The 24,930-nt window shown below is 39.5% G+C and overlaps 1 protein-coding gene across 4 annotated transcripts in view; it reads right to left on the reverse strand.

Annotated features, from left to right (window-relative positions):
• STAB1 (stabilin 1) overlaps nt 1–24,930 on the reverse strand; it is a 138,617-nt gene that overhangs the window by 59,589 nt on the left and 54,098 nt on the right. For all 4 annotated transcript variants that reach the window (XM_042453972.1, XM_042453971.1, XM_042453973.1 and 1 more), the window contains 13 exons: nt 23,043–23,129; nt 21,194–21,305; nt 19,487–19,670; nt 18,743–18,836; nt 16,930–17,088; nt 15,882–15,977; nt 9,784–9,879; nt 7,494–7,541; nt 6,252–6,382; nt 4,401–4,512; nt 2,546–2,623; nt 1,777–1,875; nt 7–114 (listed from right to left, as the gene is read on the reverse strand). In XM_042453972.1, the coding sequence (XP_042309906.1) occupies nt 7–114; nt 1,777–1,875; nt 2,546–2,623; nt 4,401–4,512; nt 6,252–6,382; nt 7,494–7,541; nt 9,784–9,879; nt 15,882–15,977; nt 16,930–17,088; nt 18,743–18,836; nt 19,487–19,670; nt 21,194–21,305; nt 23,043–23,129 (1,404 nt within the window). The remainder of the gene's footprint in view (nt 1–6; nt 115–1,776; nt 1,876–2,545; nt 2,624–4,400; nt 4,513–6,251; nt 6,383–7,493; nt 7,542–9,783; nt 9,880–15,881; nt 15,978–16,929; nt 17,089–18,742; nt 18,837–19,486; nt 19,671–21,193; nt 21,306–23,042; nt 23,130–24,930) is intronic.

A 24,930-nucleotide genomic window follows, 5' to 3' on the forward strand; every position in this document is an offset into this window, starting at 1 on the left:
ACTTACCAGTTGTGTAATATTAGATGCCTGGCAATATTTCTCAATTGTACTATTTCCTGGGACAAAAATAGTATATTTTTCAGATGATTCAATCTGTCCAATCAACTGGTATTGCTGAAAGTTTCACAAAATTATAATTAGTAAGCAAATGTGGTCAGTAAAGTTTACAGAGTAAGCAAAAACAAAAGCCTACCAGAAACACTTAGAAACATCTAGAAACATGTACAGCATTTCAAAAGAAATTGATTCAGTCTGAAAAGCATTTATGGGCTTTGCTATACCCTCCAACATTTCACAGAGGAAAACTGTGATACAAGTAGTCAAGCAACATCTCAGTGTGGTCATAAATGCAAAAAATTATTAATTATTAATATCAATACACAATCTAAGAAGGGCTACAGCAGTTTGCTTTTGTCTGAGCCTACAGGGAAAGGCAAGATTCTGCCCCCTCCTCTCTTTCCCCCCTGCTGAATTAATGAAATGGAAACTACATTTGGACTTTGAACTTCACTTGCATCAATTGAAATAAGCCAATGACAAAAGGGGGAAAGTGGGAGTAGCAGGGACAAACTGGCATATTTTAAAAAAAGTGGGACAACAGAGGATTAATCAGGACTGGCCCTGCCAATTTGGGACAGTTGAAGGATATCAAAATAATGTTTCATGGTATCCTTAAGTGTGCAATTAGAAATATCCACATTTTGCAGATAAATAGAAACCTTTTTTTAAGCCAGGCATAGGAAACCTCTGTCCCTTTAGATATTTCAGATGACAACTCCACAATCTCTCCCATTATCAGAACTGGGGCGGGGTGGTGGTGGTGGGGGGAGAAGGGAGGGGACTGGTAGGAGATGTAAGCAAAAACATTAAGAGAGCCATTTCTTTTCTAAACCTACAAAATATGACCTGGGCAGATGTTGAAAACTCTTTTTAACAAAGAAAGCACTATCAAATCATTGCTTTCCCAATGTAAATGACAATTAGAATTATAAAGGATGTCACACATATTTCTGCTCTTTTGGTGTGTTCTTTGGTATTTTTTGTTCGTATCACTGGGAGTAGCACATAACTGGGTGTGTGGGAAAAGATATTTCCTCCTCATTTCTCTGATACACATGGAGGTGCTCCCCTGCTCTCTGTTCTAAGGAAGAAAATATGGGAAATAGGAATATCCTCTAGCTCCTTTTCCCATTTTACCTTCCTTTAGTCGATGCTTTGAAGGACAGTTCTATTCCTTCCTGGATCTGATAAGTTCAGTTTATGAACCCCACAGCCCCCTTCCTTTTCTTTCTTGTTTCATTTCAAAACAAACTTGGGGCTTGCTACTGGTGCTTCTACACTCCTTCCCTTCCCCAGTAGGAACCAACACAGTGCCCTCAAAAATAATAAAACCACAGAGCAGCTCTACTCCCCAAGTGCATTAAAGGACTTGTCTTTTCTCTGCATTTTTAACTCATAGCAGCTTTAAAAGGAATGAAAAGAAAACCCTAACCCTTTCTCATTAAAGGAAGCTGTGTCACAAAACTGACTTCATTGCAGACTGGCAAATGAATGGATTGTGATGCCTTGTGAAGCCTCCTTGAAAAATCACCACATGCAACCAAATGAGGATGCTATAAAAGCTTTATCTGGAATTGCCTTGAGAGACTTCCAGGTTTCACTTCCTAGGAATGTTATCTTTATTCCTTGCATTCATCCAGGCAGACTTGTAGAATAGTTAGTAAGTTCAAATTATTTAAAAGTTACATTTATATTTCATCTAGAGGAAGCCTTTACCTCTAGTAGCTCTTTGAACCTACTGAAGGAAGGTACCGTGCTAAGTTGCTGCTGTAGACTAGGAGCACTTGGTGGGATGTCAACTGATGGTAATAAAACCTGCATACAGGAAAATGGGAAAACCAAGTTCAGGCTATTACTGCTTTGTGTGCCATCATTGGAAATGTTGGAAGTAAAGAAGCATAAATGCATATGTAAAATGGTTAGGGGGAGAGGGAAGCTTAGATAATGCCTATTCTTTGTTTCCCCTCTCTTGGACTATATACTCAACCTTTTTGCTTCCTCCTTACCTGTTGAGGTTACTCTCCCTTTCCTCAAGAGGTTAGTCACTCCTTTTGTTCCCTATGTCTTGGAAGGGAGCAGCCATGGGGCTCAAATCCTAACAATGGGAGCTGGTTAACCTCCCCCCCCCCCCGCAATACATTACAGTCAGCTTTTAGGGGCTCTTGTCAACAAGTATAGGTCAGTCTTTTGTCTATCTCCTTTTCTATCTCAACATGGATTTACTAAGACAATAAATCTTTGCTTTCTTTTTACCTTTTCTTTCTTTTAAAAAGAGCATTTTAATTACTTGGTCTTTAGAAGCCAAGGAATGGATTCCTCTCTACAACTTGTTGGAATTGTTGCCATCTCTGCTTAACAAAGATCTCTCTGGACAATGCTCAATATCAATATCATCTTTCGGAAAAAGAGTCTTTCTAAACCCTACACATCTCTCAACCACCAGAACAGAAAGGGACATATACCCAGTGCACTCTAATCAATGTACCTTATCAATGATATAAATAGTGCTGTTGATAGCAGGGATGCCACCCCATATAATGCTTGCATTCTGAATTTCGATATCCTGGAAAGCAAATAGAATTAATGATTTTTATTAGTATGGAAAGAATTAAAGTATCCTTCATGAAGTGTACATAAAAATGTCTTGGCAGACACGAATCTTTAAATTGCACAACATCTGACTCTTCTACTTCACAATGTATACATAATGCCAAGAAAGCTTTTTCTTTAGCCAAACTTTTATATTCAATTACCATGAAGCTTCCTGTTCCCCTTGCAGAAAAATAACCCAAACCCCATTTTCCCTACACAGCTGATTTTCTAGTTTTCACATCAGAGGTCCACTAATATAAATTGCTACCAATAAACAAACCACTGGGAGGAAAGATGTCAGCATAGATACACTTTATCAACAGTCTTTCTAACCCAGGGGTAGGCAACCTTTTTGAGCCGGGGGCCGGGTTGCTGTCCCTCAGACAACTGGGGGGCCAAAGCCAAAAAATAAATAATTAAATAATTAAAAATGTATTAAATAAATAAACCGGGACAAATGTAGGACAAAATTTTCAAATGGAGGACACTTTTTTGGGAAAAAAAATGGAGGACACACAAAAAATTGCTGATTTTTAAATTTTTTAAAATTATAAATGCATGTTTTGGAGGCTTCTATAGACAATTGCCCCCCTTGCCTGCCGCTTGCCCCCCCTTGCCCGCCTCCTCCTGATAGTCCAAAGGCCCCATGCCCTCACGCGAGAGGCCAAAGGCTCCGGCGGCAATTGGCGGCAGGACCGGGCTGGGGCCGGTCCCAAGGCCTTGCCGGGCCACATCCGGCCCGCGGGCCGCAGGTTGCCTACCCCTGTTCTAACCTCTCTAGCACAAATTTTTTCAGAGTAGTAGTGGTGAGGATTTTTGCATGACTATATCAGACCCTGGCATTCTGCCTGTTCAAAAGCATAAACAAAGGACACAAACAGGCAGACACTTTCCCTATTGCATTGTGGAGGATTTTATTGATTGGCTGTATCCATCATATTGTGGGATCACCTCTTAGATATGTCATTAGAAGGTTAGAGGGGTCAAGCTAATAAGCTTATGGCTTTGATCAGATAAACATCACAGCCTTGAAAAGTTACTTTGGGGGACTTACCAACATGGCCACTAGCTTGTGGATGCTGGTTACTCTAGCTTGGGCTTTAGGGAGTTGTGGTCCAAAGCAGTAACTTCCCCAAGGTCTGCTAAATATTCTGTTTTGATTTTTGACACCCATGACTTGCTTGTTCTCATGTTATAATTCAGATAAAGTAATGCATAGAGAAGAGATATTTGTCTGTAGGTTCACTAGATTTGCTTGTACCTCTGACTAGGCTGACTGTATTTCAAACCCTTCTAGTTTCTCCAGTTTATACTTGTATTGTGTATCCTTAAAGTGAAATTATTTAAAATCCTTTTTGGTAGTGGTGCCCAATGTAAATATAATAATACTGGGCCTACACAAACCAGGCACTTTGTGCTGGCCCATGGGCAGAGTTAGGGTGCAGTGTCCGCACATTGGATGCCCCAACCCCAGGGCACCATTTTGGCACATGCCAGTCTATACAGCGCACACCCTCTGGTGTTGCATCCACATGATGCAGCACTGAAGGGGAGTCATAAAGCCATACCACTGCGGCTATAGCACCCCTTGGAGAGCCCAAAAAGGAGCTGATTTTTGCAGCTCCCTTTTGCGCTCTCCAGAGGCTGGATCAGGGCCGCAGCGTGAGGTGGCCACGGCCCCAATCCAGCCAGTAAAGGGGTGGTCTGTATAGCCCCATTGTTAGTATTATTGTTTTAAAATCTCTTACCCCATTTCTATTGTTTATCATCCACTTGATCCGTGGATTAAGAGTAGATAGTTTCTGGCCCACATAATTCTTGAGTTTCTCAGTAGCAAAAGAGCCCTGGAGAAAGTGGGATCTACAATAAAGTAAGGACATATTTTTAAAATTCTTCTACAGTTACATTTTTAGATCTTTTCTTTCCATCTAACCCAGACCAGAAGTTCTCAGTTCTCCAATGAGTCCAGTAACTCAATGAATGCATCTGCTCCTCCATCAAAGACTGACAGATAGTGGCTGCAAATGAAGACTGGACTTTTTTAGTACTAAGAGCAGTTCCACACTGTGCAGCAGATTTTTCTGTATGCATAACTGCATTTCCTGCAACAAATATGTTAGGATAGCATTCATATCCATATATGCATCTGGATATTCTGGCTTAATCATGATTCTCAGGCATACATGTTTTCTGTGTTTTCATCTGCAAGAAATGCCAATGTAACACTAGTATATAGCAATAATTCTGTATATTAAACAATTTGCATGCAGTTTACATACATTTTCATGCTAGAGGGTGTTGTATTATACTGGGTCAGACCCAAAGTCCACCCAGTTCAATGTCATCTATATGCCTTTGCAGCACCTCCCTAGGCTTTCAGTCCAATCTGGAGATACCAGGAAGCTTTGGCATGTGAAGACGCCCTATTCAGCCTAATCCTCAATAATTAAAATGGCCGAGGGTAAATCTGTACGCCAGATTCCAACCCTGGTAAGTGTGCCAGAGCTGCTTCATCTCCTTCTATAAGCTCTTCTTTTCCTTACGTTTCTTCTTGCCTTCCTTTCTCGTTGGCCTTGAACAGACAGGGCAAAATGAATGGCCAGTATATATACTGTGTGACCCTTGACTGGGAGGAAGTGATTTATATGTTACTCTATGTCCTATGTGAGGACAGTAGAGACCCTCTCACAGCCTCAGGACTTTACCACATACTGTGCAACTGCAGACAAGTCTACATAGGGACCACCAAACTCAGTGTTCAAACACGAATAATGGAATACGAGAGACACTGCAGACTGGGTCAGCCAGAAAAATCAGCAGTAGCAGAACACGTTATAAACCACCCTGGGCATAAAATGCTATTTGAAATTCTGGATCATGCCAACAACGATCAGGTCAGAATGTACAGGGAAGCCATTGAAATCCACAAACACCTGGACAACTTCTCACATGTTCCTCCCCCCCTGAGGCCTGGCAGTTCACCAATAGACCAACCAACAAGTGAAGTAAGTAACCAAAGCATACTGGAAATAAATGTGTTCAGTGAGAATATTTCTGAGAAACCAAACTTTTAAATCTTCTCCTAAAAAAAAAAAAAAACCAGAAGAAGAAAAGAAAAGAAAAGAAGAGAGAGAGGAAAGAAAGAAAGAAAGAAAGAAAGAAAGAAAGAAAGAAAGAAAGGTGAAATGTCTGTAGGGGTGAATGAAGATTGAATTGTTGGTCTTCCACAGGACACATCTCAAGAAGCAGAGCTCAGGGTATATGTTTTGAATGCCTGTGTCTTCTCAGGCCTTCAAAAGACTAGGATTGTTTTCTTAATCAATACATTTCTACAAATGTCTGGGTTCCCTTTAAGGCTATAGGATAAACTGCATTAACCTTTAAAAATACACCTTCAAGAGCAGCTGAATCTTGCTCTTGTGAAATTGTGGTTCTTTGTAACCAGAGGAATACATTGAAAACTGCTCTGTTCCATTCTGAAACGCCTGGAGCATTCACAGCAAATCCATGACTATGATATTTTCTAAGCATATTGTGTGAAGAGAATATTCACACACATACACAAGATTTCTGAGAAATAAGCAGTGAGCCAATGATACCTGACTAGAGATGGTAGCATGTCGGGTTTTAACCAGAAATCTTTTTCAGCTTTGCTCAGATTTTGGATGGCTTCTTTCAGTGGCACTAGAACAGTGACATTGCCTCCTTCTGGGATGCTGAAGAGGGATTTCTTTTGTCAAAAAAAGGCAACAGAAATATGCATTATTGTTTGTTAAACATCTTTCACAACTTATATGAAAAAGTAAATGATGGATTATCACTGCATTTATCACCATGATGATTCTGTCTTGCAGAAGTTGATATCTCCTGGAGGCCCATCCCAGCTACATATTTTAGTAGCAAAATGGACTATAAACCATCTTTAAGGTGATGATGCAAATTTCAGTATGGAGGGTATTTTAAGGCAAAGAATACTGTGAGATCATTTTGCCAGTTTCTTCCTCTGAAATATAGTCTACAGCACCTGGTATTAGTTGACAGTCCCCCATCCAAGTACTAACTAGGGTTGGCCCTGCTTAGCTCCCAAAATCAGACAGGATTTGGTGCCTTTAGGGCAGTGGTTCTCAAATGGTGGGGTGGGACCCTGGGTGGGCCCCCCGGGGGGGAATGAGACTTAGAGGCTCTGATCTCCCCACCTCTTCCTCTTCTCAATGTTTTTATGTGTAAAATTTACATATACATTGAGTTAAATATTGAATTTACTGTTCTAATTTGAACAATATTATTTCCTTATAAAATGTATCAATATACATGAATGTGAGAATGAAAATATGCACACTACGTAAACAAAATATTTTTATTGATATACCATGTCAAGTGGGGGGGAAATTTTTTTTTGAAAATGTAAGGGGGGGGTCCCAAAAGTAAAAAAATTGAGTATGATTGCTTTAGGGTATTTAAGTCCCTTAAGTCCCTTGTTGTTATTGTGTGCCTTCAAGTCATTTCTGACTTATGGCAACTTTAAGGCAAACCTATCATGGTGTTTTCTTGGCAAGATATACCAGCAAGGTTTACTGTTTACCAACAAGGTTTACCGTTGCCTTTCTTTGAGGCTGAGAATGTGTGACTTGCCCAAGGCCATCCAGTGAGTTTAATAACCAAGCTGGGAATCAAGCCCTGTTCTCCAGAGTCATAGTCCAACACTCAAATCACTACATAACACTGGCTCTCCTTACGTCCCTCACATTTCCTAATTTTAGTTTGTGTCCTAATTTTGCTTACATCAAAACAAAAGAGAAGGAAAAAGCAAGATCAATGACTCTGAATGCAACACCCCTCACCTGAATCCACGCCAAGAATGTAGAAAAGTGATAGTTCCTTGCTAACTCCTGGAAAGAATATAACAACAGATTTATAAACTGGTCCAAAGACTTCAAGTTTTTAAACAAAAATATATAGAAAATATGTGGAACATTTGCAGTTATGAAAAAAAGTATAATCTCCCCAAGCTCTGCTTTGACAGACCTGTCCAAGAAAGTGATGTTGAATCCTTTTTAAAAGGAAAGCCATTTATGCTAATGGTTGTCATTACCAACTGGAGCAAGTGAATTCCAAAGGATATTGAATTACCATAGAATTTCCCAAATTTCCATGATTTTTTTCTTTAAGCCAAGCCCATTGTTAAAAAAATTCATTTAAACTTGCTAATGTAAAATGTTTCTACTCTGGTAATATGACTTAGAGTGCATCTACACCTTAGAAATGATGTAGTTTGACACAACTGCCATTGCTCTATCCTACAGAATCTTGGGATTTGTAGTTTTGTGAGGCAGCAGCACTCTTTGACAGAGAAAGCTAAAAGACTTTGTAAAACTACAAATTCCATGATTCCATAGGTTGGAGCTACAACACTTAAAGTGGTCTCAAACTGTATTATTTCTACAGTGTAGATGCACCCTAAGATAAATATCACAAAATTGCAATACACATAGTTGCATTTTGCAGTGGACTAGGCAGGTAAGATAAAAGGAGTGCTCTTACTATTTCCTTTTTCTATTTCTCCTTTTCTATTTCCTTTTGAGGAAATTTCATTTCCTTTTCTTTTCTCTTTCCTTAGTTGCCCTCTTCCTTCTCCATTATAATACCGCACTTCTATCTCTCCTTGCCACTGGAGCGGCGTTTCTCTCAAAGGCCGTGCAACGGAGGACGCCCCGGAGGACTTTGCCGCAATTTCCATCTGGCTGGCAGAAGGCAACAGCTGCGCCCGGTTGCATGGGCGGGGAAAGGGGGAGGCACCGGCGGGAACGGTGTCCTCAAAATGCCGGCCCGCCAGCTCCCAGACGCCGCTGCACAACGGAGGACGCCTTGAGGTCTCGAGGCGCCAGTACCGCCCAATTGTGCGGGTGGGAAGCTTTTTTGGGGGGAGGAGCGGGAATTATTAGTCTTTGTTTATCTTGTTCGGTTGTGCAGGGGTTTTTGTAACTTGATCATTAGGGAATGATGCTTTCTTCTGTCCCCCTTTATCTTGGGGTTGGTTAGTAATGCTGGGCTTATACTGTTTGGATATGTTAATGCTGTTATGTAATATTGGCTGCTCTGAGATATGTATTGATTTTTATCTTGTATTGAAACTGTATTGCTGTCCTGTATTGAAATGTATTGTTATTTGCTATTATGCTGTGCTTGAAATATGTAATGTTATGTCATTGTTGTATTTTTATTTTTGTATTATAGTACGTGCTTTTTATGCTGCTTGTAAATTGTATTGTATTGTATTTTATTTGTTGTAAACCGCCGTGATCATAGGAACGGCGGTATATAAATAAAATTTCATTTCATTTCATTTCTACAATAACATTTTCTCTTTACTATAATCACTCTTCAAGCTAGGCAAGTTTTCATGAGACTTTCATTTATGATTGGTTGGTTTCCCCTTTAGACTACGCACTAAAGTATTTTGGTTACTGTGTCATTTATGGGGACAACAAATAATCCATAAAAAGAAGCATACAATAATTGGGAAGTGTACAGTACATTAAAATATATAGTAGAGGAGGTGCTGGACTGTAAGCTACTCTGTAACTGTGCTTGCTGATTAGTTGCTGGCTATCAGCTGTGTAGCAATCAGCCACTGAGTTTGGGACAGTATGACAGCAAGGCCCTATGATTCTTTGAAAAGCCTCTTATGGCAAATCATCAGGGCTCACACAAAATCACAGTTGCTGAGGTTTTCCAGGTTGGGATGAGAAAGGTGTGGAGAAAGTGGCTGCATTTCTTCCTTTTAATGGGGAAGCTATTGGTAGCCTCTTTTTTTCCCCCTTACCAAAATGTTCCTTGTGAAATTGCTGCTTTCTCCTGCTCTTTTAGTGACAGAAATTACAAGAAAACTAGAGTGGAACACTGTTTAGGAATGGAGAAGTTCTACTACTGCTGTGCAACACAGGAACCTAGCTCAATAGCTGTCTCAGTGAGTGGCAGCAGCTCTTCAGAGTTTCTGGCAGGTACCTTTCCTAGGGATTAAAGCCTCCATGTGCAAAGCATGTGCTCTCTAAAACTGTGCTATAGTCCTTCCTTTCCATGAAATTAGTTTACTTTGCCCTTTTGGAATACCATAGAAATAAGACTTTTTACCTTCATTATATCACCATAACAGAGAATTCCATTTCCCATGTATCCTTCAGAGCACTGGCAAACCTTCTCTCCAGTACTGAGAGTCTGACACACAGCCTGTTGGGAATCAAATCAAATAAAAATAAGAACAGCAGCAGCACACAAGCTTAGCAGAGCACAGCTCCGAGTTGTCCACATGGGATGCTTGTAGCTAAGGAATGATCTAAATACTGTACTGGACTTTGATGCTAATAACTGTTGGATGCTAATCAATTATTTTGTTGTATTTTTAAGGCAGAGGTGGTTTTGCCTGTCCCTTCCTCTGTAATGTTGTCTACAGCACCTGGGATTCCTTGACTGTCTTCCATCCAAATACTAACCAGAGCTGACCCTGTTCCATGTTTAGATGGAATCTGGTACTTTTAGGGTATTTAGGTCTCTGTACAAAAGCTAAATTGTCTAAACTTGTTTCCTGCCACCAAACTGTACGTCTGAAGACAAAAGATACGTGACGTATCTGTCTCTGTCAGCCTCCACAGGCATAGCAGAAATCACTATGCATCTTTAAAAAACAAAACAAAACAAAACAAAAAACCAAAAGTGAGATATGCTGATCTTGGAAATGTTCCAGTGGCCATGCAGGTTGAGGGAATTCTGGAAGCTGCAGTTCAAAAAACAGTATCTGGAAGCTTTTGAAGAGAAACAGCAAACTGAGAGCATGAGAAGGGATTATCAAAATAGTTGTGTCATAATTACCAATATTCTGTCAATGCAAATTTGAACATGTTAGTACTCTGGAGAAGGAGGCACCAATAAACCAACTCTGAATATACTTTACCATGAAAACTCTATGATGGCACAATCCAAAATGAAGCAAGAAACAGTGCTGCAAGATGAGACTCCCAGGTTGGAAGGTGGTCAACCAATTACTGCGATAGAGCAAGGGATGCCTATGAGTAGTGTGTGTCTGAAGACACAACTGAACTCAAGCTGAAAGCACATTCAAGTAGGGATGTAAAGAATATTCTCCAAAATTTGAAAATTAGTAGAAATATGTCTAATTCGAAAATTTCGAAAGTATTTTATAGAGAAGAAATTCTGATCACTTCTCAATCATGAGTAAGAATTTTGATTTTTAATCATTTCCAAATGAAGAGAAGAGAAGAAACTTTCAGCTGACAAATTCGACCTACAGGATTTGGGTATTTTGCGTAAGAAAAGCTACCATTCATCCTGGGTTTACCAGAGGCTATTTCCTTTGTTAGGGTGATTCCCTCCCCCCATCTTTGCTCACTCACAGCTTTACTTTGAAAAACAAAAGAGAACAAAAGGGGAGGCATTTTGTGTGTTGGTGGTAGATAAAACATTCTGCCCTTTATGCCATGCTCTTTTTGGATGCATCACACTCTTATCATGGATATTCTGCACTCTCCTTGCCATATTATTATTATTATTATTATTATTATTATTATTATTATTATTTGCATGACCTTAGCATCACCATGGGAGAGGTGCCGAGTTGGAGTTGAAGTGGCGCATGTGACTTGCCCAAGGTCAGCCAGTGAATTTCTGTGGTGAACTGGGAGAATGAAGATCTACTGAACTTTTCCCTTCCCCCCTGCCATCCCTTCTCCTTTTGTCTCTTGTCTCTTTAGATTGGAAGCCTGAGGGCAGGGAAATGTCTAACAATTTGTAAGCTGCTTGATGCCTTTTGGCTGAAGAGCTGGGAAACAACACAACAAACAACAACTATTATTATTATTATTATTATTATTATTATTTGTTGTTTGTTTATTGTTTGCATAACCTTGGCATTCCCATGGGAGAGGTGCAGAGCTGGAGTTGAAGCTGAGAGCAAGTGACATGCCCAACGTAGCCAGTGAATTTCTAGGGTGAACTGGGAGGCTAGATCGATCCCAGCTCAGCCATGTAAATCCACAGGTGACATTGGGTAAGTCACAATCTCTCACTCATGGATATTCTGCACTCTCCTTGCCAATTATTATTATTATTATTATTATTATTATTATTGCATGACCTTAGCATCACCATGGGAGAGGTGCAGAGTTGGAGTTGAAGCTGAGAGCATGTGACTTGCCCAAGGTCAGCCAGTGAATTTCTGTGGTGAACTGGGAGAATGAAGATCTACTGAACTTTTCCCCTTCCCCACTGCCATTCCCTTCTCCTTTTGTCTCTTGTCTCTTTACATTGGAAGCCTGAGGGCAGGGAAATGTGCCAAACTTCCTTTTGACATGGCAATTGAGTTTGAAATGCAAAGTAATTAGCGTAATTATTCAACTTGTCTTTTATTGTCATTTGAGAAATCTGTGAAAAATATTTTGCTAGCTGCTGGAAGGGAGAGAAGAAATCACCTTTTGAAAGGGGGTTTTGTGGAACTAATATTTTTAAAAGAAATTCTCTTAAAGTTCTCAATGAATGAGAAGAAAAACATGGGTTTCTCCAATCACTACATTCAAGCTGATGATGTGCTCAGAGGTTTAAAGGAAAGTCCGAAGCTGTACAATACATATTAAAGGAACATGGAAAATGAAAAGCATGTATCAGGGGGAGCTGAACATAGTAAAACAAGAAATGGAACGTGTAAACATTGCAATTATCAGGGTTAGTGAGCTAAAGTGGATAGAATTGGAACTTTTCATTCCAATAATTACACGGTGTTTCACTCAGAAAATGAAAATCTAAGAAGAGATGGAGTTATATTAAAGAGATATAGAAAAAGCAATCAAACGATATAATGCAAAGACAGATTGAATACAGTGCACCTGGATCATACGCGGCTTTCAGGATACGCTGAAAGCTGCACGGGGAGAAGGGGTGGCACATCCCATAGGGAACAATGGGGCGTGTACCCATGGCGTTTAAATGGGGCTTGAGCATAGATGGAATTCACTTTACGTGGAGGGGTCTGGAACAGATCCCCTGCGTAAAAAAAGGGCGCACTGTAATATCAATAAGACTTCAGGGAAAATTCATCTGTACAATCATAATCCACATTTATGCTCAAACTACAGAGGTAGAAAAAGAAGAAAATGAAAGATCCCATGCTGGAATCCAGGAGGAAATTGATTACACACCCAAACAAGACTTTGTTAATGATAGGCATCTGGAATGCAAAAGTAGGCAACAGAGTAGAATCAAAGATTGTATGAGAATTTGGCCTAGGATCTACAAATAAGCAGAAGACTAAATGACTGATTTTGCAAGGCTAACAGTTTGTTCATCACAAACACATTCTTCAAACAACAAATGGATGACTGTATATATGAACTGATGGCCAGTTCAGAAATCAAATAAACTACAAAACTGGAAGCAGAAGATGGAGAAGCTTCGTTCTCTGTGCAAAATCAAGACCAGGGTGGATTGTGGCACAGACCATGAAGTGTTGCTATCAAAAATTAAAGTAAATCTAAGAACATTAAACCAACTATTGTGCTAAATTCACTCTGAAGAACATCCTTATAGAGTTTAATGCTAATATAGAAATAGTTTTTGCATATTAAGCCTAATTGATTGGAAACCAGAAGAACTCTGGTCTGAAGCCAGGAACGTTGTCAGCAGGAATGTAAAAAGAACCTACCTACAGTCAAAAATAAAGAGAAACCTCAATGGATGACAGATGAAACTCTTCAAACAGTTAAGGGCAGATTAGAAGCAAAAGTAAAAAGAGACAGAAATAGGGTGAAAAACCTGAATTGAATTGTTCTGCGACTTGTGTGCAGGGACAAAGAGAACGACTATAATAAGCAATGCAGAGAAATTGATGATGGCAACAAAAAAAGAGGAACAAATAATGTCTTCCACAAGAACTGAGAAATCAAAGGGAAATGTAAGCGAAGAGTGGAAATGTGCTATAACCAGTAGAGGAACATGTTACATGTACAGGTAAAACACTAATAGAAACAGTACACTAAAGAGCCATATAAAAGGGATGAAAGGATAACAGATTCTTTCAAGGAAGAACAATTTGAAAATCAACATGCAGTTTTAGAAAGTGAAGCTGCACTAAAAGCAAAGTCAAAGGCTTTCATGGCTGGCATCCATAGTTTTTTGTGGGTTTTTCAGGCTATGTGGTAATGTTCTAGAAGAGCTTATTCCTGACATTTCACCAGCAGCTGTGGCTGGCATCTTTAGAGAAGGGAAGCTTTGAAGGAACTAGACAAATTTTTTTGTGGGTTTTTCAGGCTATGTGGCCATGTTCTAGAAGAGCTTGTTCCTGGCGATTCACCAGCAGCTCTGGCTAGACAATATCTTGATGTCTAAAAATTGAATATATAGTGAAGATAGTCCATGCTACTGCATTTCCAATTTTTATGCATTGTTGTGAAAATTGAACAATGAGATAAGCTGGTAGGAAGAAAATCAACTGATTTGAAAAGTGGTGCTGGAGAAGAATGCTACAGATACCGTGGACTGCTAAAAAGACAAATAAATGGATCCTAAAGTAAATCAAATCTGAACTGTCTCTAGAAGCCAAGGTTACTAAACTGAAACTGTCATACTTTGGACATATCACGAGAAGGTGTGTGTGTCTGTGTGTGTATATGTGTGTAGTGTGCCTTCAAGTTGTTTCTGATTTATGACAAACCTAAGGCAAACCTATCATGGGGTTTTCTTGGCAAGATTTCTTCAGAGGAGGTTTGCCATTGCCTTCCCATGAGGTTGAGAGACTATGACTTGCTCAAGGTCACCTAGTGGATTTTATGGTCCAGCAGGAATTGAACCCTGGTTTCCAGAGTTGTAGTCCAACATTCACTAGAAAAGATAAGGTAGAAGGCAATAGAAAAAGAACAAGACTACATTCTAGATGGATAGACTCAATCAAGAAAGCCACAGCCCCAAGTCTCTCCAAGATATGAGCACAACTGTTGATAAGGTGACTTGGAGGTCTCTCATTCATTGGGTCAATGACACTTACAACCAGCCTACTCCCCCAAAAGTGATCACTTTGTATATGGCTTAAATAAAATCCCTGGTGCAGAGATGTAAATATTTTACTATTTCATCCTTGAATGAGAGAAAGAATAATTTCTATAGTCTTCTCCTTGCTATGGGAAAACACACACACACACACACACACACACACACACACACACACACACTAACCTGTTCTTGTCTAATACATACACATTCCAAAGTACTTTGAGAGATTAATCTATGCAAAAATATATGTCTGAATTTTAGCATGAAACTCTTGGTGTGTGTGTGTGTGTGTGTGTGTGTGTGTGTGTGTGTGTAATGCATGTTTTCTGAACAAATGTTTCCAGGTATCCACAAAAACCCCCAAAGAAAACATGTGGCCATTTGGAAACTTTTTTTAAAAATGAGAAATCTGTATTTCGTGCAAAACCAGTGTTTCCAGCTGCATGGTTTTGTTGTTGTTGCTGCAAAATAGCCATTTTTCACACAAAACCCCAGTAATTATAATACAAAAAATAATACAATGCTTTTGCTAAAAAAACAACAACCATAATTTTCATGCAAAAAACCAAAAAAACAAACCAAAGCCCACACATATTTCTGTGCAGAATAATTTCCTGAAACACTTCAGCATCTGTGAATACTGGGTGAAAACTGCACAAAATCCTCTCCACTGTTATTCTTCCTTGAATTTCCCAAGAATGAAGAAACCATTTTTTTGTCCAGGTAACAAATAACAGCAAATGTTTTTTCCATCCATAAATTGGCATGAGTCACTGGACCCAATCTGCTAAAGATGGAGTACTGCCGCAACCTGTCTTCACTCATTTACATTAGACTGAAGGCAGCTAATAATTTTTTCAGAAAGCTGAAAGATATACCTGTGCTGTGAAGTCATCCCACTTTCATGTCTGGTCTAATATTATTAACCATAAACATAATTGGAGAAGGAGTAGTAGTAGTGGTATTGTTTCTGAAACTTACAAAAATAGTTGATCAGAAGAAGCACCAGGAAAAAGAAATCTGTGTGGATACAGTAAGTGTGACTACTTTTGTTCTCAAAAACTCTACTTTTGACATCCAGCTTTCTGAAGTGCACACGAGTTGTACAGAATGGTGGTCCATCTCCAGTAGGTAACAACTTGTTTTCACAAGGCAGCATGACACCTCAATTTTCTTACCAATTCATGGCAGCCACCATTGTTCTTTGCGCAAGGATCAAAGGGGTCACAGGTGTAGCCATCTCCCGCATAACCTCTCTTGCATATACAACTGCTCTGAAAGTAGAAACAGCAGAAACTATGGTTATTAGTTGATTGAAAACTTCTTTACCTAAATGCCATTCTAATGTTTGTTCATTTAATGCCCTAAAATAGTTTTTTCCAATGTCTCCTTGAAATTTGAAAGCAAAAACAAATGCTTTGAGTACTGGAACATTTGGATCTTGCAATACTGAATTTAATGAGGGCAGGCAGACTCTGTTTGTCAAATGCAACTTGAAAGTGCAGTGCCACCATGCCTGCATGAAGGGAGCAAGAGTGATGAAAAGCATTCCCCTTTTTAATTCTGTCTGATCTGTGTCCTCTTGACTTGAACAAATATCCTAAGGATAACTTCATTTCCTTCTTCCTCAGTTCCACTTTCTCTCTTCCACACCAGTAGATACCAGTAACATCTCAAGCTTATCTGCCTATCTATTGTTGTTGTTGTGTGCCTTCAAGTCATTTCCAACTAATGGTGACCCTAAGGCAAGCCTATCATAGGGTTTTCTTGCCAGGTTTGTCATTGCCATCCTCTGAGGCTGAGAGAGTGTGACTTGCCAATGGTCACCCAGTGGGTTTCCATGGACAAGCCAGGATTTGAACCTGGGTCTCCCAGTGTCTTATTGCAACACTGAAACCATTACACCACTCTGGCCCTCATACTCCCTATTTCTAGGCACTACTAAATAGACAGAATTATTACATTGTGAAATTTTAATTCTGATCCTTAATTCCATGCAGAGACTGAAAACTACATGTAATAGTAGCAGAACTCCTGCATGAAAAGGCAGGTTACGGAGGTCAGAGGTGAGGACAGAGGTAGAATCCTGCAGATACTCTAAACATGTGATGCCCCATTGTAGACGCACTGTGTGAAGGAGGTTTATGGCAAAGCCTTCTCATTGTGCAAAGTGCCAAAGTTTCCATAGACATTTTTCAACAAGATACGAGAAATTAATAATATTACCTGTCCGGGGCCAATATAGTTACAGTCAGCATTAATGTGGCAGCCTCCCCTGGTCTCCAGTACGCAGTAATCTATGGCAACACAGGCCTTTCCATCCCCACTCCAACCCCTGTTACATTGGCACGTTGCTGTGCCAGGACCTGTACTGGTACAAATGGCCTGGCAAGAAACAGAAAATGAATAAATTAAATAGGAAGGGCAATATCTTTATAAACAGAAAACAGGTAAGAAAATTCCTTTTCATTGTAAGGTAGAATACAGATTGAGTCTCTGGAGATTAACACACAGAGACAGGAGAGGGAAGGGATCACTGCCCTGTCCTTATCCTATCATTAATCCGTCCATGACTGCGACAATGCTAAAGGCTTTCAGATCGTACAGCTGATCCCACCATTATCCCATCATTAAAGTGGCATTGCAATAATGCAAACTTCCATTAATGCAAAATGCCAGCCAATGTCGCTTTAATGACAGGTTAATGAAGGGTTAATGGCGGGATCTGTACAACATCATCTGAAAGTCTTTTGTGTGATCGCGATCAATCGAGCTTTTTGGACAGGTTAATGACGGGATCTGTGCGACATCGTCTGAAAGTCCTTCCCATGATCCGGAGGGAAGGATGGACAGAATGGAACAAAGACAGGATAACCTCTGTGTGATAATCTCCTCCCTTATCCAAAATGCTTGGGACTAGAAGTGTTTTGGATTTAGGAGTTTTCCAGATTTTGGAATATTTCCATATACATAATGAGATTTCTTTGGAGATGGGACCCAAATCTAAACAAGAAATTCATTTACGTTTATACCTTATACATATAGCCTAAAAGTAATTTTATACACAATATTTTAAAAATAATTTTGTGCATGAAATAAAGTTTGTATACACTGAACCATCAGAAAGCAAAGGTGTCACTATCTCAGCCATCTATGTGCAATTTTTTTTGGTGTGTGTGGAGTATTTGGGACATCAGAATTCTGGATAAGAGAGACTCAACTAGTATAATGTTTTGTACTAGAACACCATTTTTTACTCAACAGAACCAGAGTAGTGTTGTTGTTATTAATTCTGTTATTTTTCCTTATAAAACAATATAAATCAATCAATAATATTTTCTGTACAGAAAAATGTAGTTTACTGTGCACAGCAACAATGTGCAAATTTTGCACATAACAAGTGCAACTAAATAGCATTTTCCGTACCAGAAGCATCATATACTGTGCAAATAGTATCTCTATGCAGAAATAACTTTTTAATTCTGCTTCATTAATAGATTGACACTGAAGTCAACACCCTTTGGAATATAACACCAAGAATCCCCCAGCCAGAATGACCAATAGCTGTGCAGGATGTGGGATTCTGGAAGCTGTCACCCAAAAAAGTATTTTTTCCTCAAGCTGAGCAGTAAGATTCAATCTAGATAAAAGCCCAGATAATCTTTTTTGTCAGCTGCAGCCACTAGTGGTTCATCCCCCTGCCCCCAATAAACCCCTGAGAAGAATCAGGTTAGAAACAATCAGGGTCAAATTAGACGACTATTCCTTCCAATTAATCCATTTTCATCTAAGGAAGAGGTTTCCTTGGAGGTACATGTTTCAGCAGTAAGACTTGCAAATTAAGTGTTGTCAGAATTCCAAGAACCACCACAAACCACAGTAAGCTGAATGCAAGATACATAGTTGAGGAAAATCATGCACCATGACAGACAGACACCTTGCACCATTTTAAGGAGCATGACTTCTAAAAGCATGCTAAATGTAGTATCTTGTTTGACTACCAGTCAATAGTCAGTGAAAACATGTTTTAGCCACATACATTTTCTGAACAGCCTCCCCGTTCTGGCTTGCTGCAGGCATCAATGGGCTTGCAGGAAAACCCATCCCCTTCATATCCATCAACACAAATGCACCTTGGAGATAAACAGAGAGACCTGTTAATCCACAAACAGGAAACAAATCTGCAAAGCAATATCCTTCCACCCCACCACCACCTCCACTAATACTTTGTCATTGGGTTTAAGAAATTATTATTTAGGGTTCACAGGGATTTGCATCAAAAAAAGATAAGTGTGCATCTAGAAATGCTGTGTACGTGTGTCTAGTTTTGCAGCATGAACCAGTTTACATACACATGTTCCTCTGCTATATTCCTCTCCTTTTCAGTCTGTTCCAAAACTGATTTTCCAAGGACAGAAGAAAGGAATAACTGTTTATTACATTTATTATATTTTCACATCATAAAAATTCCAGAATCTTCTTTCCACAGAAAAAGATCAAGATCTGACCACAACACAGGATAGGCCCTACCAACGGGCAAAGTTACATAGCTGCCTGACACAGCAGGTGTGTAGTGTTCAGAAAGGGCAGCAATCTGATAGTTATTTAATCTGTTTTATTGCTGGGAGGTGAGCTGCTTGTGAAATTTTCAGTCTCACATGGCTTGATTTGGCTGAGTTGTAAGAGGTTTGTGTGTGTTGTTTGCTGTTCTATCCCAAGCACCAAACTGTTGGGTGGCAAGCCACGCCACAGAAAGACCTACAATAGTGAAAGGGCAACTCACCTTGCAGTGTCATTCAGGCTGCAAACTGCATTCACATGACAGGACAAGGAGGCACCAAATGTATTGCAGTTCAGATTACTCCTGTCACAGAACTCCCCTGTGTATCCAGCCTTACATGTCCCAGTCTGGCACACTCCCTTGCTTCCTGGTCTGTTGTCACAAATCCCATGGACACAGCCACAATCTGCCAAGCAGTTAGAGAAGAAATATTAAGCTAAAGTAATATAAAAAAAATTGCTTTCATTTATTCCACCACATAACGAGATAGGTGTTGGTCACGATGACTTCTCTGGATTATACATGCCCCCACCCAATCAAGCAAACCTGACAGAAAAAGATTCAAGCACTTTAAAGGTAGTCCTTAAAGAGGCCAAGATGAGCTGGGCAAATTTGGGTGGGTAACCTGACAGCTTTCCATCCCTGTCCCTTGGCAAGGAGTTGGCCACTGATTGCTCTGGAAGCACTCTTATCTCTCCCATTCCCATCTGTGGTGAAAGATGATAATGTAAAAAGACAGCAAAGATGTTACAGATTGGAGGTAGATTGGAAAAGAACAAGGAAAGTACAGGCTGAGACACAGAGCTGTATGGAAATTTGACAGGGGAGCAAGGGAACAGTGAGTCATCTACTGAGATGTTAACTCTGTGAAGCTAGGCTCATCCAGTATATTTGTAAATAAATGCAAATATTACAAAATACCAACATGTCTCCTGGTACTTCATTAGAAGGAAACCAAACCCCAGAGTAAGTTCTGGAATCTATGGAAACTCACTAGAACTGTTTGCATAAATACCTAATCAGCTAAAAGAATTATGTCACATCACGTTGGTTCCACATGCTTGGTATAGTACTCTTCAAGACTGATCTACACTAAAGGCACCAGGGAACCAGGGTCAATGAACATACAGAAACATATTACAACCAAGCCTTGTCAATCATGCAAACTTCCATTCCAAACAGGACCATTTTTTAGCTATCCATTCCAGACAAGTTTGGAAAGCAAAGTGAGTGTCAATTTAAGATGGCAAAAGTTATTAATGACAATGAACACACAAACTAGTTTGTTTTGCCAGAGTCTACTAAGAAAAGTAAGATTCTGACCCCTCCCCTCTTCTTTCCCTGCTGAGTTCATTGATCTGTTATGGCTCTTCTCATGCCGATATGTCCATATTCCTAAAAGAATCTGGCTGGCTTCTAAATTATGGGACATATTTTTGCATCCCTGTTACTTATATATCACAGCACTTACTTTGGAACTATCCTACAATATGCAGGTAAATATTCTGTCCCTAATAACTCTGATAAGAGCCAGTATGGTATAGTGGTTTTAGTGTTGGACTATCACTCTGAAGACCAGGGTTCAAATTCCTGCTTGGCCATGGAAATCCACTAGGTGATCTTGGGCAAACCACACACTCTCAGCCTCAGAGGAAGGCAATGGCAAATCTCCTCTGAACAAAACCTTGCTGAGAAAACTCTGTGATATGGTTACCCTAGGGTTGCCATAAGTCAAAATCAACTTGAAGGCACACAACAACAGCAGTTCTAATGATTCCTACCAATAGTATTTGTAATGCCTGTCATCTGGGCACTTATCCTTTCCCCCCCTTAAAGCCCCAATTATTATCTTAACTCTACCCAACACTAATTTATCCTGCCTGGGAGTTCCTTCCTATAGCCACCAGGCCTGTAGATTCAGTTACACACCTTCATCACAGTTCTCTCCATGCTTGTTTGGGTTTGTACAGATGTGGCAGGCAACCCCTTTAAAATTCTCAGAGCAGAGACACTGGCCATTCCCTCGAATCCCATCAGAACACTGAAAAAGAAAAAAAGAGCATTTAGCACAAGAAATGGAATACTGTATTATGCCTCAAGACAAAGTTCAAAATGTTTCAACAGAAGAGCAATAAAGAATAGGCAGCCTACAGTCTTTCTTGTGTGGTTGAAGTCCACCTCCCAGCAGCCACAGTAGCATGGCTAATTGTCAGGGATGATAAGTGATGTAGTCCAACATTACAAGGAAGGTAACTTATCCCCACACCTGATCTACAGCTGTACTGTAACTTCATTTTTCCTGTCCATGGTGGCGTCTCCAACTCCCTAGCTACATGCTGAACTCATTTCAGTGTTCACTTCCAAAGTAATGACTGCAAAGCCCATTAGTCATATTGCACACCATTAGGTCAATTAAAAAGTAAAATATCATTCTGGACAGTACACTAAGAGATAATTTTGATAATGGTCTAGTCCAGTGATTCTCAAACTTTGGTCCTCCAGATGCTTTGGGCTTCAAGTCTCAGAAGCCCCAGCCATCTTGACCAACAATTAGGAATTCTCAGAGTTGAAGCCCAAAACATCTGGATGATCAAAGTTTGGAAACCACTGGTCTAGTCATTTTGGGGAAAATTTGTGTATTAGAGTACTGGCCTATACAGTCCACCCTTGATATCTGTGGGGGATGTGTTCCAGATCCCCCCCTCCACTGCATGAAGGAAAACGTGAAACCTCGAGTCCCATTGATTTCACTGGCAGGTGTGACATGCACCCCCATTGAAAGCAATGGAGCATGCTGTCCACAGATGGTTAAATCCGTAGTTGGCAAGCCTGTGGATATCAAGGGCCACTGTATATACAGTCAGCCCTCCATATCCATGGATTCTTTATCCATGGATTCAACTATCCACAGTTTGAAAATATTCCAAAATTATATAAGTTCCAAAAAGCAAACCTTGATTTTACTATTTTATATACAGGACACCATATCTCTAACTTTAATTTCTTGTGGTAATTCAGTAACATTGCTGCTCAATCAACATTCTTTAAAGATATGGCTCATGATATTGGAAAGATCCAGAGCTTCCAACAATAGATCAGTGGTTTTGTAAAATGTATGAATATATAGAAATGGATAACCTTACGTTGCGACTAAAAGAGAAATCAGAGAATGAATTATACAGAACTTGGGAACCATTTATATGCTATATGGATAATAAGAAGGGGAAGTTTTCAACTATTGTATTTGAAGGATATAAGGAATAATAACATATCTGTAAAAGGGTATAAAAGGGAGAGAACTTTGTATCCATCATAAGGAGGAATTTAACAAGAGAATTTCTATTAATGAAAGGTACTGGACGATTTATGCTCAAAATATACCATCATGAGAAGGATATATAAAGAGGGTTAGGAAGCTGACAAAATTAATTAAGAGAGATTAACTACTGAAGAGATAGAATAAGGAAGTATTATATTACAGATAGTATAAAGTAAAGATCAAAAATTTTTTTAGTAAGTGAAGACTTTAGAGAAATGGTATAATAATGACAATGTATGACAATGTAAAATATGTGTCTTTTTAATTTTATTTTGTTTTACTCTTTTTTATAAAATTAATAAAAATATTTTTTTAAAAATCACTAAAGGTATGGCTCAAATATACATCCCTTTGCAAAAACATTTAGGTGGTGTCATTAGTAAGGTATGTGCTCTCCATTTAAAATGAATGCTTTCACATTTCTCCCCTAAGTGCCCAACAGGTTTTTTTGCCACTTACATTTCCTCTGCCATAGCAAGGATTGGTAAATCCACCAGGACATGGAGTGCAAGAGAGACCAAAGAAGCCTTTGCAGCAACCAGGCGTCTAAAAAGACATGAATTTTATTATTTGGGATAACATCATCAGATTCTGGTATCCTATCCTTCCACATCACTGCAGCTCCAGTGTTTCATCCCTTGTTTTATTGTAATGTCAGCGAGCTATCATGAAGTGCCTTTGCCACTTCCCTTTTTTTAAAAAGAAGAATCTGTAGGGATTCTTCTATAGGCAACAGGGACTAGGAAAAGGAAGGCTTTTCCTAGTACTAATCCCTGTTCTTCAGAGAGTCTCACTTCATGCCATTCGTCTTGAGATGCCATTCTTTATCTCTTGTCTTACAGACATAGATTGCATCTGCACTGCAGAATTAATGCAGTTTAACACATCCTCAACTGCCATGACTCAGTGGTATGGAATTCTGGGATTTGTGGCACCAGAGTACTGTGAGAGAGCAGGCTAAATGTCTTACAAAATCACACACCCCAAAATTCCATAGCACTGAACCATGGCAGTGTCACACTACATTAATTTTGCAGCATGGCAGCAGTCATTGGGCTCAGAAAGGTTACTTATTGAATTTGAAACATTGTAGTCACTAGCTATGTTACCAAGGGAATCTGGGAGCTGTAGTCCAAACAAATAACTTTTCCAAGTGCTCAGTGAAGAAAGATTCAGACATATAGTCATAGATAGACAGATAGCTAGATAACAGTGCAGACGTCCCAAGAAAACTAGCTCTCCCTCCATGATAGGGAAGGAGAGAAAGCACTCTTGGCTTTTGCCTTTGTTTACTGTCTCATAAAGAGGCCTGTGTCCCCTGTCAAATGGGTGCATAAATGATGAAGGAAAATCTTTGTCTAGGTCACACCACAGAGCACAGCACGCAAGAAAACATTATATGCGGTGCCCACAAAGTACCCTCTGATGCACATTGCATCTGTGGACTGGCGTCAAGCATCGTTAACATAATTGGCAAAATGGAAGGCACCCTTCTCAGTCTCTTTGGCACCATCTCATAATAGAATTGGAGGCCTTCCTGGAATGTCACAACAATTCTCTATTGTTATTTTTTTTTTGCTATCAAATCAATTTCCAAGTACATGTGGGCATTTGTTTCAAAGGAGCTCAAATTCCAGTCATGTGTCTGTGTCCCTACAGATGTTGTTGGGCTATATAACTCAGTATTCCTCATCCCCACTGGCTATGCTTGTTAGATGAGAGCTGTGGCCCAACATCAGCAAGAGGGCCATGTTATATATACTATATGCTATATACTCACAGTTAACCCATTCTTCAAGGGTGGAGCCTTAATATAATGATAATAGTTGTGACATATGCGACTAGCAAACTGAAAACTATATCTTTAAATTACAATATCATACACATAGTCTAAATGTATTTACCATGTACATAGTTTCATGTGGTTAAAGTCAAAATTTGGTAAGATATGATGTTTCAAAAGAAAAATAATAATAAAAATACTTAAAAATAAATTTAATTTTTTTATTTCAAATGTTCATCTTTTTCTTTAAAAAAAACCCAAGCCCTCTCCTTTCTCCTCCCACTGAGCTTCAACACCATCTCTTCAGCATTTTAAAGGGATACAGAGAAACACCACATCCCATTTCTGCCCAAAGGCAGATGTTTGGGGAGTAGTGGTGCAACTTCTCCACACCCTGCACATTGTGACATTTCATTACAGCACCCATTTGTAAATAATATAATAAATAAGGCATAACATCCCCAGGAAGATAGCCATATTAATTTGTTCCCACAAGAACAACAATAAGTCTTGTGGCTCTTTAAAAGAATAGATACATTTTATTTGGGAGAAGCTTTCATAGTG

This window comes from Sceloporus undulatus, chromosome 2, assembly GCF_019175285.1.
Source record: "Sceloporus undulatus isolate JIND9_A2432 ecotype Alabama chromosome 2, SceUnd_v1.1, whole genome shotgun sequence".
NCBI lineage: Eukaryota > Metazoa > Chordata > Lepidosauria > Squamata > Phrynosomatidae > Sceloporus > Sceloporus undulatus.